We start from the raw sequence: 14,137 nt of genomic DNA, 5'->3' as shown, positions 1-14,137 counted from the left end.
TGACACTAAATTTGGAGCAATGGCAGACAATAAGAGGACAGAAAAATAGATAGATAGATAGATAGATAGATAGATAGATAGATAGATAGATAGATAGATAGATAATTATTGATCTTGAGGGAAATTTAAGTGCTACACATGGGCAAAAGGAATGTCAATTATAAATAAAAGATGGAAGACACTGTCCTACAGGAGGCAAGCTCTAAGAAGGATAATGGGGTTTATATTAACACATTTTCATCATCTAAGCAATGTGGAGAAGCAATTATAAAGGCAAATAAAATGTTTTATCTTTAACTGTTGAAGAAAAATCAATGCTCAGGCTATAGTGCAGTAGTGAGACTACAACAAAGACTTAGCAGCACTTGAAGCTGTGCAGAGGAGAGCAACTAGGTGTATCACAGTACTCAATTATATGTCGTACTCTGAAAGAGTCAGAGAATTAAACCTGTGTAATTTCAAGCGGAGAAGGCTGTGTGGAAACCTAATCTAGGTTTTGTTAAAATTCCCTAAGGCACCGACAAAATAGAACCCGCAAAATTATTTCAACTTAACAGTGAATCTCGTACTCAAAAACACCAGTGGAAATGGACAGTAAGTGCAATTTGGACAGAAGCAATAAAGCACTTTTTTATGCCAAGAGATTTTGGGAATCTGGAATGAACTACCAAGCCACATAGTCAATAGAGTAACTTGGAAAACATTTAAGAAGTATCTGGATGAGGCAACTTGGCTACTAGCCAAACAAATGAGCTTCATGGACTGAATAGTCTCCTCTCACTTATTGATTTGCTAATGTTTCCTACAGTATGTAACCTATACTCTTTACATTCAATGTTGATCTTACAATAAATATTGTCCACACGTTTTTGATTTTTTTTATCCCTTGATACTACTATATACTTTAGGATATTTTCAATATTATGTTCAATACTATTTGGTTTGCTAATTCAGGAATTACATAAAATTATTCATATTGGAAAAATAATATGCTGTTACATTAATCTGTAAATATTTAAAGTGATTTAAATAGAATAAAGTTATTAAGCATTCCAGATGCATGTACAAGTGTTTCAAGAATTTTATGGTGTTACACTTGTGAGGTCTGAGAAGTAGTAAATAGTAAGTCCATCCTGGTTGCATAATTGCCATCATTTATTCCTTCCAGCGAGCATTGTTAGAACAGAAGCAAAGAAAGAAGAGACAGGAACCACTGATGGTGCAGTCAAGTGTGGATAGTCGATCCCGAACCCGGAGAACAAAGCAATCTGAAGAACAAGCTCCTCTTGTGGAGTCTTATCTGAGCAGTAATAACAGCACAATATATCATGGTAAGTTCTAGATTGTTATACTAAGTATGTGCATGAAGATTCCCTGAATGAATTTAAACCACACTGCAGGAATACAAATTACAATATCCATGCTACTTTGACGATTTAACATACTTAAATACTGTGGAACACATTTTTTCAACCAGTTCTTACAGTAATGAATTTGTGAATTTCCCATTGGGATTAATAAAGTATCTATCTATCTATCTATCTATCTATCTATATATCTATCTATCTATCTAATAAATGTGAAGTACATAGAATTCATTGATTGTTTGCCCAAACTACATTTTTATTATATTTTTTCATTATAGTAGTGACTTTTGTTTATTGTGTTCAATAAAATATTAAGAAATAATAAGTACATTTGTTAATGCAGTTCATATTGACATATTTTTCTATTGTTTTTTACAAGTAATATATTTGGATAAGGTAAAAATGTTACTTTTACAAATACAGTATATTTATTTATTTGTAGTTTTTACTTAAGTTAAATATTTTGAAAGCTAAATAAAATATGGATCACATTTACTCTTTAATATTAATCACTCTTTAATGTAATATTGTTTTTTATCAGTATGCTGCTGCTGGAGTATGTGAATTTCCCCTTGGGGATTAATAAAGTATCTATCTATCATTTACACTAAAACAAATTATTAATTTATCTATTATTGAAATTAGTAATGTAAACATTTTTATTGTTCCTTATTAGTCAACCTGTTGTGTTCTTTGTAAACGGCATTTTGTTAATTCAATCCAGTTGGGAACAGCAGCAGACTTTATTTTACTGTATGTGCGGGGTCCTGATTGTTACTGGGTTAAGTGGTTATGTATTTCTCACTAGATGGAGTCTAACATAGGGTCCGGGGTCAAAAGATAGATTAGTTCCTGTGCTGCTAGTGTCTCTAAAGGAGGTGGAAGTGACCTGGGAAGTAAAGAGCCTGCAAGCTTGCATTCAGGTGGATGGATATGGCAAGAGCTCAGCTAGAGAGAGAAAGCCAGGCCAGAAGGGATGAAACAGGTGCAGAAAGCATAAGGAGGGTAAGTGGGTAAGGTTTGTTAGAGACATTAATGTGACTAGGAAGGCCAATTGAAGTACAAATTATTTGTTTCCTACTTCTCCTTTATACTTTGTATTTGCTCCTAATTTGATGACCCTCACAAGTATGCCTTTGTTTTATAGTAAAAACCACTATGTGGGTGACCTTTTGGAGTCTTTGGTCCTATTTCAGTTTGAGGATAGCTCAGATTTTCAGACATGTTTGTATTTTTTAATGTTTAGCTGTAAACCAATATTTGCTATGATTTCCGGCTCAGTAACACTTAAAGACTGTACTCCATCACAGGTCTGTAAAACATAAGGTAGTCCCCACTAGCACTTTTCAAAAATGAACCTTTCTGGCCTGTGCAGGCGCAGTGGGAGAGGAAAAACTTTAAAGTTACTCAAAATTAAAGAGTTTATATACAGTACAAAAATACTTAAAAACAAAACTAAACTAAAAGGGGGACAAAAGGCCTGCCTACAAGGAAACCAGACTACAACAGAATTAGGTCCAAATACCCCCAAAAAAAGAAATGAGAACAAAGTTTAAAAGCAGAGAAAATCAAACCAAAATCACTTCCCAAATCAGGAATCTAAAATGAACCAAACAACATAAGCGAAAGGTAGCTAATGCCTCAGGACATGCCATGATCTGAGATGTATTTTAATTTTGTGCAGTCAATTCTTAAACATTAAACGTATCCAAGACATTGGTTTAGGTGTTTGGGAGGCCAATAAACACAAGTGTTTCATTTTTTTTAATTTAGAAATGTTCTTAATATTGTTTAAAAAATAAATATGTTTTGAAGCTATGCCGTTTTGTTTATGATATGAGTTTAGCATTTGTGCATTGTTTGGTCAGGTTGCCAAGCAGTTGCTAGGGAAGATTAGCCAGGATTGTGCAGCACATGACATCACCAGGTCAAGGGTGAAAGGTTCGGAATCATGCACTTCCTGGTTTGTCTAAGTCTGTCCTGACTAAGTCTAAAAAATCTGCCATTCTCATTAGTGAATTTGATTTTTGACAATTACATCTCATTTTTTCATCAGGTAACATAAAATTATGATTTTTCACTCCTGAAAATTCTGCATTATTTGATTTACTATATTGGTTGTTGGGATTGTTTATTAAATTATTGTCTTCCTAGTATTGACCTTTGCCTGCTAAAATAACCTTTATCCATCTCATGTTTCAATTCTTATTTAATTACTGCGGCTGGCCAGTGGAGTCAGCACTGACTGCTGAAGTCTCTAGATTCTGATATAGGGCTGAGGGAGGTCCCTCAGCTGCATGGTCCCCACCCCTTAGGTTCAGCATACAGAGCACAAAGCATGTCACTAATGCAATCATCATAACACAATGATGCAATGTGAATAAACAAGACAAATCTCACTAAAAATAACAACATGCAATAAAGAAGGAAATAAAACAAAAATGCAAAAGTATACTCATAAAAGAAGAATAAAAAAAACAAATATGCAAAAATGAAAAAAAAAACTTTGGCTGTTAATGTTTCCTGACTTAAACATTTTAGACTGAATTAAAAATTAAAGGCATTCAGGTTAACATTTTCCTTGAAATAATTAGCTAAATTGTTTATGCGTATAAAACATTATTAGAATTACCTAATCCAACAAATAATGGTAATCTAATCTTTTGAAATATATATTCACAAGATGAAGGCAACAAACTGAAGCAGAAAACAAAACTGTTGTTCCCTATAATGAACATTATATTTATTAGGTGTATCGTCATGGGTTTTATAGGACTTGCCAAGTCTGTTACTAGGTTTGTAAGATTATCACGCATACAGATCCTATAGACAAAGTCTCAGGTGAAAGCCTAATTGTCAGTCACCACGCAATATTCTACTTAGAACCCCTTCACAGTCACACATAGATATCCTTAAATAGACAATACTGAATACATCTCACAATAGACTAGGAGTTTTTACTTATGTAAATATCCTTAAATAGACAATGGAACCTTAATATAATTCACAATATTCTATAGGAGTCTCTACGAAGAACTTACCATCAATGGCACTGACATACATATGGCTGTCATCGTGATACAATTAAAAGCGCAACTAATTTGGTTATTCCACTTTCCAACCAAACAATATGCCCTGCTTTTACAGCAGTTGTCTTTTCTTTTGAGGAGCGACCTCTTAGCCTTGATGAACCCTATGGGCAGGTAATATGGCTGACCCCCATACAGCTATCTTAATTTTCAGTTTATTATTTTGCTCTAGATATAAAGACAAAGTATGGAAAGTTAAAAGCAACCTGGTATTTATTAAGGAACAATAATACCAATAGAGGAAAGTATAAAAGAGAATATACATAACAAAGTCTGGATATATATAGTCTTTAGAAAAAGCGTACAAATGTCAAAAATGAATGTCCTAGGGTGGCTTTCGAATATGCAATAGATGTTATTCATGAGATGCTTCCGCAGATAATCATATGAAAACGGTCGCACGTCTTTCGCTCTCCTCCACCTCCTGGTTTCTGTTTCTTTGGTCCATCACACAAGTTATATTTATTTTAAAATTCCAGGTGGGGTTTTGAGACATATGACTTTATACACACCTGATTTGCTCGCTATCAATATGATGTATGAGTTTTCTCAAGAGTTTTTGATCTTATTTATACATGTCCTTATCCCAAGCCATAAAATAATCAACAAAAGACACTCTCTTTTCCCAAGCTATAAACTAGTTTCGCAATTCCTAGTCCCATGGTGTCCATCTGTTCACAGGCTATACAGCCGAAGCATCATCCTGGTTTTCTGCTTTGTTTACACAAATATTTTTAAAGTGAGGTACAATTCAGGAAGAGGAGATGCTTTGATGTTAATCACCTCCTTAAGTATTAAGTTCATCCTGTCCATCTGAGCAAAATATTTGTTTCAAGGTGATACAGTTCAGGAAGAGAAGACATTTGATGCAAACTGTCTTTGTAAAATTATGTTCATCTTGTTTGTGGGGGGCAAAAAATAAAATAAATTATAAAATTTAAAATCCAGGGGTCTCATGTATAAATGGTGCGTACGCACAAAAATGCTGCATACTCCCATTTCCACGCTCAAATCGCGATGTATAAAACCTAAACTTGTTGTAAAGCCACGCACATTTTCTTGCTAGTTAAATGCTTGGCTTACACAAGTTCTCCGCTTGGTTTTGCAAACTGGCGGCACCCAGCATCAAGGCAGTGCTTTTGTTCCAGTGTGGTTTCCCTTTTCTTTTTATATCCACATCTCTGACACTGCTTTGTCAAATACACTGAAATTCACCGCATATTGTTTATTAGTTTAAGGCATCTGATTGTAATTAACCTGTAACAATATAATGGTCCACGGAATGGCCAAACTATTCCAAATACCATAGCTGCTTTAGCACTGTTCCTCTCAATGCACCACTCAGAGTATTTATATCATTTTTCCATGCCTCCACTTGGTATTCGCTGAAATTCTTCTATTTTCCCCTGTGCTTTTGTCATTGCCTTTTCACAGAATGCTGAGCTTAAGGGCTATTTATGTTGATTTTCATATTCAAAGAGGTTTAATTCTGGGAGGAGTTGGGGTGGGGCAGCAGGCGCATGCACGTGCATTACTTTTCACGCTGACCTGGATTTATGGAGTGGAAGAACGTGGACTTGGCGTACGGACAGATTTATGCATCTGGATTTTTTTGTGTGTACGAACATTTCCACTTTTTTCCGTATGTCATATTTTAGTGTGAATTCTACGCACTGCGTTATGCATGAGGCCCCAGGACACTACATTGGGGAAGAACCCTAAATTAGACATTCTGTTAATGCCATTTCAAATGTAGTGATGTTGGATATGAGCATTACATTCTTGCAATAAAACAAAAAATTGACCAATTAATTTTCATCAACATAAATACGTAAGTGTGTTAAAAGTCAAAGAAATCCACTAAAAGCACACTGTAAACTGTATTACAAGTATGTTTGGTAAAACCAGGGCAAGAGCACCGCCATGATGGTTATAGACAGAGTAATGTCTTCTTGGCAAGAGTGGGAAAGACCTGCACTGGTAATAAGAGCACAAATCTTCATGCCAGTGTGGGTCATCATGGAGTGCTAGAGACTCAGGTGCCCTGAAAATAAAGTTTCAGGGTTTCTAGTGTGATACAGAAAAAGTTGCTTGGAAGGAGTTCCCCTGAATTCTACGTTGTAGACAATTATGTAGATACCAGAGATACACATATTCCTTGACTTTTAGAGGGAAATTTAAAAATTGATTGCTGGAATGAAGCTGCAAATCCTCCATGCCAACAGGTGACAATACAAATGTCTAATCTGACATTACAGAAAGGTTTTTTTGCATGCAACAGGTTATGTCTATTTTTAATACATGCAATGTGCTATGTGCACACATGGCACACATTTACATGTAGAACCGGGGTCTTTTTAAGCGACTTTTCAACTGTAGACATATTATTGAAAGCTCACTGAAAGGCCATTCACTAAATATTATTAAAACTCACACTCTATTAGACCAGGTTAACAAGTGTACTGGTGCTCTTTGCAGTTTCAATTTACCGCCCCTACTTTGAGTGTTATCTCCATAAAGTATTGAATTAGTTTAGAAATGTGACTCTCACTGAGCTGTCTAATTGTTCCAAACCAGTTTTAAGCAAAATTCACTTTTGGTTGTCTGCACAAAAGGAGAGGAAGGTCTCTTGTTTTCGGTGTCACTAGGTTCACAGCTTAAGGCCAGGGTCTGATCCAACGTACCAGACCAATTTGTGATGGATTAGTCCAGCAACTGAAGCATGCCTTGGATACCAAAAAAGTCTCTAGAAGCAAAGGGAAAATTGGTGTGTTGAGTAAGGGTAAGCAGTTTTTTTTCCCCTTGCAGCTTCCTTGCTAATACTTTGTATTCTTCTGCTCGATTTGTAACATGAAATCTCCTGGTCCCCATTTCTAGTACAGTAATGTTGGAATCTCAGGGTATTTTTTAGAATCCTACCATGTTGGATATCCATATTTTTCAAATAGGACCAGATTGGTGGCTACTTGTATTAGGATGTGTAAATGAAGCAACACCAAAGCCCAGCATTTGATTCTCCACTTTTAAAAATATTATTGAATTATTTTTGGCACACTATTTTTGTGTCATCCAAAATGTTGCAGGTGTTGGATGTGAGGAACTGAGGGTGCTGCATCCCAGCTTGCAATTTGCATGATAGCACAGTGAGATGCCAACTGCTTGTACTTCAGAAAGAATGTTGCCTATTGAAACCCCCAGTACCTTTTAAGAGAAGTGACATGGCAGCTGAAAACTGTCCAGAGGAAAAGTGCAGCACCCTGAGTCAAAGTGATTATCTCACTGCACTGTACTGTCTGTGATGGCACTAAATAGACTAAGCACCTTACAGGCACACTCTGAGCCATCTTTTATGCTTTCAGGCCTGATATGACAGTTGACCTTTTTATATCATGCTTGGGTTTCTCCTTTTGTTGTTACTCTCCTGTGTAAACACTCTGCAAAAACGAATATCTCCTGCAGGGAGATATTTGATACTACAGCTCTATGCTGGCTGTCATACAACAAGTACCTAAAATATACCAAGGTGTTTAATCTCAGGTGTACTTTTGTAACTCCTCATACTGTATGTTGGTGTAGAGAATAATGACTGGATGTCTCTGGAGGTCAAAGCAACACATCTTTACTATAAACAGGGAGCAAACAAGCATCATCCTGACTAATTGCACCCTGTCCTCAGGTGCGTTTCCACCTCCGTCTACACATTAGAATTATGTCTGTTTAACTCAGCAGGTTAAAGAAATTCTTGGCTTTGGTGATTGCTAATGTCTTTTCCTCAAGCCTAAAAAACTGTCTGTTCTGTTTAATTATGCTTAGGTACTGTATGCTCGGTCAACAGGGTGTTTGTTTCAAAAATGTATTCAGAAATATTTCTATTCTTTGTTAAAAATTGTTGTTTTATCGTATTCTTTATCTGATATACTACCTGAAATTCCTTACTTGTTCACATAGATGTTACGCCTTCTTATGAAACTGATCATCTGTGTAATTGATCTTCTTGGTTCTGTCATAAGGTGCATCAGAAAACAAGTTGGTGGTGGACTTCAGATCTTCAAAACCTCAGATCTTCAAATCTTCATACCTTAGATTAGTCATCAATAGAACTGTGGGCTGCTGCTCTGGATGTTCTATCAGTCCATAGTGGCCAGTGTATTGTTTTGAGCTATGGGGAGTGCTTTGAAAACAAAGTATCTAGGATAGAAGGGATTCAGCAATGATTTTGGATAATGATCATTAGGAATAGAAATCATTGAGGATGGGTAGTGCCAATGATTCTTTCTGCAGTCTGGGTTCTTCTTTGTAGTCTGTTCTTGTCCTGCTTGGTGGTGAACTCAAACCCAACTATAATGGATGTACAAAGAACAGACTCAGAGAGAGCAGTGTAGAACTGAATTAACAGGTCTTGTTTCTGTGTGCCCAAGAAGTACACCCTCTGATGCACATTTTTTCTGATGTTAAGTATGTTAGTATAGTAGATTAGTTTGAGTCACAGGAAATGATTGTTTGTTGGAACTTAAAGTAATCCACCATTAGCAGAGTGCTGTTTAGTAAAGTATACAGTACATGTGTAGTGAAAGCTCTCTTGAATTCCACTGTGTTGAGTGTGTTAAACTTTGGGTAATTGCTGTCACACCAGATTGCAATTTTCTCCACTTCCCATCTGTAAGCAGACTGATCGTCATCCTTGATAAGACTAATGGCTGTCATATCACCTGCAAATTTCTGGATTTTAACAGAGGGTGAAGGTTCAGTTGTTGGTGTAAAGGAAGAAAAGCCGTGGCAAAACAGTACAACACTGAAGCATGGCGGTGCTGTCTGTGTGTATTTACCGTATTTACCAACACTTATCTGTTGCCTTCTGTCCATCAGAAAGCTGATGATCCGTTGACTGGTAGAAGCTGGTAAAGTAAGAACAGTACGCTTAGAGTGGCAAAGGTTCTGGTGAGGACACATACACTTTTTGGCCTTCTGATTTGTAAATATTTGATTCCAGTCCACAGCAGGTATTTTCTTTTTTCAAATAAATTGCCATCATCCACACCTAGATACTTGTAGACCTTCTCCTGAATAAGAATATTCATCTTGTGGCTTTGTTGAAGCAAGAGTTCTTTTCTGAAACTAGCTGGCTTTTTGATGGTGACTTTAAATCACCTGGTCCAGTCTAAACTGTATGTTTGTATTTCATCAGTGGCCATTTTGACAATTCTAACCCCTAATTAGACAACCCTAACCCTAACCTAAATTACTACTATTGAGAATGTACTTGAGCAATAGTGGTAACAAAACTAATTCTCTAACAGTGAAAAAAATGCCACAAGGAAAATTCTTTCCATTGTCATCATATCTGCAACTTTTTTCTCTGTGCAGTAGCATGGCAAATTTTAGGCTGGCGCTGAACCTGAAAATAGGGGCTTTGTTTACCTACAAGCATTTTGGACGTGTTCTTCTGCTGTTAAAATCCCCTGGCCGGTTATGTGGTGGGAAGGATTCTGGCTTGGATCAGATTAAAGAGTTGGGGTGAATGAGTGCAGATGGTATTACCTTTGACCTCAGATGAGCTGTATGAAGTAGAATTGGAGCATAAGGCCAGTGAGAGTGTGTGAGCATGGAAGGAGTCATGGAAGATCTGGGCAGCGTTGGAGGGTCTTTGTTTCAGTGGCAGAATAACCCTTAGGGAGTAAAACTCCTTACCTTCCGCAACCAAAATATTTAAAAAAATCGCAAAAGGGGAAATACAATTAATTTTAGGAACAAATTTACAAAACTGTATGTGAAACAAAGCTCAGCTAGTGAGCAGAACTGAGGCTACACAGAACAGCAGTGGTGATAAAGAGTCACCTTGAAATTATGGAAGTTTAAAAAGTTTGCTGCCATTTTACATGATACAGTTATATTTCTATTTTGCATTCTTTTTTTAAGAATTTGACGATGGAGAAGTAATATCTAAGGCCTTCTTGTAATTAATTCAGGCTGTATTTAAAATTTTCTTTATCTTTTGTTTGGTTTCTATTACTTTATTAGAAGAATTTGACCTTTAGATCTTTGCATTGATCTTTTCTAACCCTTCTGCTCTGGTTATAAGACAATAGCAAACCAATGTATTAAAATAAATGGATTTTTAGTCACCTCACTAAAAGGTCGTGCAGTAGCTTGTGTAGAGTTTTAAAGCTTTTGATCCAGGAATTTTGAACATGTCTGGGTCTATGTGCATCCCAGATGTGGAAATCATTGATCATTAATTGGTGTTGCATGTCTTTTCACCTTCAGATATCTTTGGTGAGAAGCCCTTTAAATGAAATCTTAAGTGTTTAGGCTGTTGCTTAGGGCTTCATTTTGAGGGGACTAATTTTGTGTTTCTTTGGTTTTATCAGTAGCCATATAATTCCTTTATTTAATGCACATAAAATCGAGATATCCTTGCATGATTTTTGATCTTGTTTTGTAGCCTAATTTTCCATTGAGGGTCCACTGTGATGGCATCAATTTCCTTTTTCTAGGGGCTTTAGGCTCAAATTTTCGAGCTATTACTTCATCTATAGCTTTTGCTAGGTAGCTGTGTTCTTCCTTATTTTTGCTAAAGCTTCATCATCAGCTCTTAGCTCTTCACTGTTCTGATTATCAAGCTTGAAGCAGTTGATGCCTTTACTCTTTATTATGCAGTTCTTATAGTTTAATCCTGATTTTCAATTCTGTTCGGCTGTTAATTCAGGCCTTTATTGTTGTTGGGTTTCAAGATGTTCTGGTGTTTTTTATTCAGACCCTGACAATGTTTGTTGCTGGTCTGACTCAGGATTATTGAGATTGGAATTCTTACTGCTGTTTGAAGTGTTTTGCTTTTTGCTAATTTGTCATTGCCTTCTAAATTTGTTTTCAGCCATGTCTTGAAACAAAGTCAAATTGCATGTTCAACAGACTTGATGAGTCTTAAGTCTTTGTGTCCTTCATATTGTTGAACGTTACATAATGATAGGTCCATAATTCTTTTTTTGCACTCAGGTCTGGTTGCAGGTGTTATTTCAGGCAGGCCTCAGTGAAACTGGGTATCTGCAACTTAACTGTCCTGATTGTTTTGTTGTGCTGATGCAGTAACCAGCTTTTGAAAACCAACAACTGACTACTTGATATTCCATGTGACTAGCCACTTGGTATGTCTTCTTGTTATTTATACTTTTCTTGTTTTGTTATTTGCCTTCTCTGTTAGCTAGCTGTATAGAATATATCCAGGCAACAAACATTCAAGATATGGATGACCGGCACCACATGGACACAGAGCTCAGACATTAATTACCTGATTGCTGTTATTATTATTATTGAAATAATAAAGATAGCTTGTAAGCCTGGAAGTTCCTGTTAGTCCCTCACAGGACTTAATTCCCAGGATCCCTTGTGGAAATTATGTTTCCCTCTTACAGTCAGATCTGTTGGCGTCACTAAATTGTCCCTCTGTGACTGTGTGCATGACTGTGTTCATAAATGTCCTGCTACTTCTTCACCTCCCTGACCAGGATTATCAGATTTCAAAATGCCTGAAGAAATACATAAAATTAACAATAAACAAGCACAGAAAAACAGTCAGTGAAGGCAATAGTGAATGCAAACGATGAAAAGAATAGTAATTTAAAATGTCACTATGGTTTCTGAAAAAATCATGTTTTCTTTTGAGTCATTATACTGCGCTGTCCTGAAAGGAAAACAAATATTTTAAAATATTTCATTAATGATAAAAATGCATGGATGTAAATAAGCCGTCTTTCTGCTCGAAATTGACTTCCTATTTTCTAGTTTTTAAATTTACAAACTGTTACTATTAAGAGTTTTATCCTCCAAAAATGTATTACAGTATATTGAGCTTAGTGCTAAGCTCTTATGGTATTTAAAACAGATGAGAAAATTTTTCTTCGAGAAAATTGGCATGTGTTTAAACAATCTACTATTCTCAGATGCTCTGCACAACTTTGGTGTTTTTGTCACCTGTTTCTTTTTAAGAAGTAGTAGATCATTTGTATCTGTCTAAATGGCAAAACTAGCAATCAGCTTAATTTAGCCTTCAGTCAGCCTTCACTAACTGAAACTTAGCTTCTATGGTCTCCAGTAAGAAAAACAAAATTCTTAATATTTTTAGGAATTTACTGCAATAAGCAAAAAGGTAGAATTACTTAACAGAAAGTTAAGTGTAAGGTTAACAAAATTAGCTTAACAATCCACAATCAAAATCCAAATAACAGAGGCAAAATCCATAGCCAGTCAATCACGAATAAGAGCATTTACAAAATTTTAAAGTTGAAAATCCAATATCCAGAAGCAACCCAAGCAAGCATAAGCCAATGTCTTTGTATTGACACTGAGTGTTCCGCCAGTTTATATTGAGTTGGAGGCAATCGCATGGATGCAGCAAATGGAGGCCCCACCCCCTTAGGCTCAAAACACAAAGGACAAAGAATAGAACAGCTACTAACTTAATAAAAATAAATAACTCAGGCCTGCACAATTAAACTAATAAAACATTTTAATTGTGAGTAGTCATTTCATTTGCATTCATGAATACAATTAAAACTGTAATTTGAAAGTTTGTATCACGTGACATTTTTTACAGAATTGAAGAGAAATTTAATTAACAAATTACATGATTTATGCATGTATACAATATTGTTCTCAGTCAATTAAACATTTATTACAACATTAGAACAATCAAGACAAGAGCAGGTCATTCAGCCCAACAAAGCTCCAGTTTGGAAAGTCGCTAAAGTCCTGCTGTCTACCCAACTACTTGGTAGCTTTTTCCAAATGTCTATAATTCTCTGTGTAAAGAAAAACTTCCTAATGTTTGTGCAAAACTTACTCTTAACAAGTTTTCCAACGGTGTCCCTGTATTCTTGATGTACTAATTTTAAAGTAACAATCTCGATCCACTGTACTAATTCCCTTCATGCTTTTAAACACTTCGATCATGTCACCTCTTAATCTTCTTTTGCTTAAACTGAAAAGGCTCAGCTCTTTTAATCTTTCTACATAATTCATCCCCTGTAGCCCTGGAATCAGCCTAGTTGCTCTTCTCTGGACTTTTTCTAGAGCTGCTATGTCCTTTTTGTACCCTGGAGACCAAAACTACACACAGTGCTTCAGATGAGGCCTCACCAGTGCATTATAAAGCTTGAGCAGAACCTCCTTGGACTTGTACTCTAAACATCATGCTATATAACCTAAAGATGAAATATGTAACATGAAAGAAAACACATAATCTACACATTGTGCCATATAATCAAACATTCTGTTAGCCTTCTTAATGGCTTCTGAACACTGTTTGGTAGTTGACAGTGATAAGTCCACTCCGACCGATTTTCAGACCTCCCAGTTTTACTGCCTACATGTAATACTTGATTATTTACTGAAAATAAGTTTCATCTGCCTCAAATCTGCCCAAGCAGATTCCAGGTTATCTGCCAATCCACCTATCTTGATATCTTTTGCAAACTTAACCAGCTTGTTACTTACATTCTTGTCCACATCATTTATAATTATATTTTTCTATTTGAACAAAATACATAATTTTTTAGCTTGTTTTTTTTTTTTCTTTGTTTAATCATAATGCAAACATGGCCACAATAAAATTCTGATATTTTATTAATTATTTTGTGAAAGACTATAAAAAAAACTTTAATCAACTTTTAAAGAATTTATTTCATG

General features: G+C 35.8%; 1 protein-coding gene across 4 annotated transcripts in view; it reads left to right on the top strand.

Moving 5' to 3' along the window:
- tub (TUB bipartite transcription factor) overlaps window positions 1-14,137 on the top strand; it is a 210,536-nt gene that overhangs the window by 119,192 nt on the left and 77,207 nt on the right. For all 4 annotated transcript variants that reach the window (XM_051923713.1, XM_028793780.2, XM_028793779.2 and 1 more), the window contains exon 3: window positions 1,169-1,331. In XM_051923713.1, the coding sequence (XP_051779673.1) occupies window positions 1,169-1,331 (163 nt within the window). The remainder of the gene's footprint in view (window positions 1-1,168; window positions 1,332-14,137) is intronic.

Source organism: Erpetoichthys calabaricus, chromosome 2 (genome assembly GCF_900747795.2).
Source record: "Erpetoichthys calabaricus chromosome 2, fErpCal1.3, whole genome shotgun sequence".
Taxonomy (NCBI): Eukaryota; Metazoa; Chordata; class Cladistia; order Polypteriformes; family Polypteridae; genus Erpetoichthys; species Erpetoichthys calabaricus.
The sequence above is the reverse complement of the archived record's forward strand: the minus strand, read 5'-3'. Positions and strand labels throughout refer to the sequence as shown.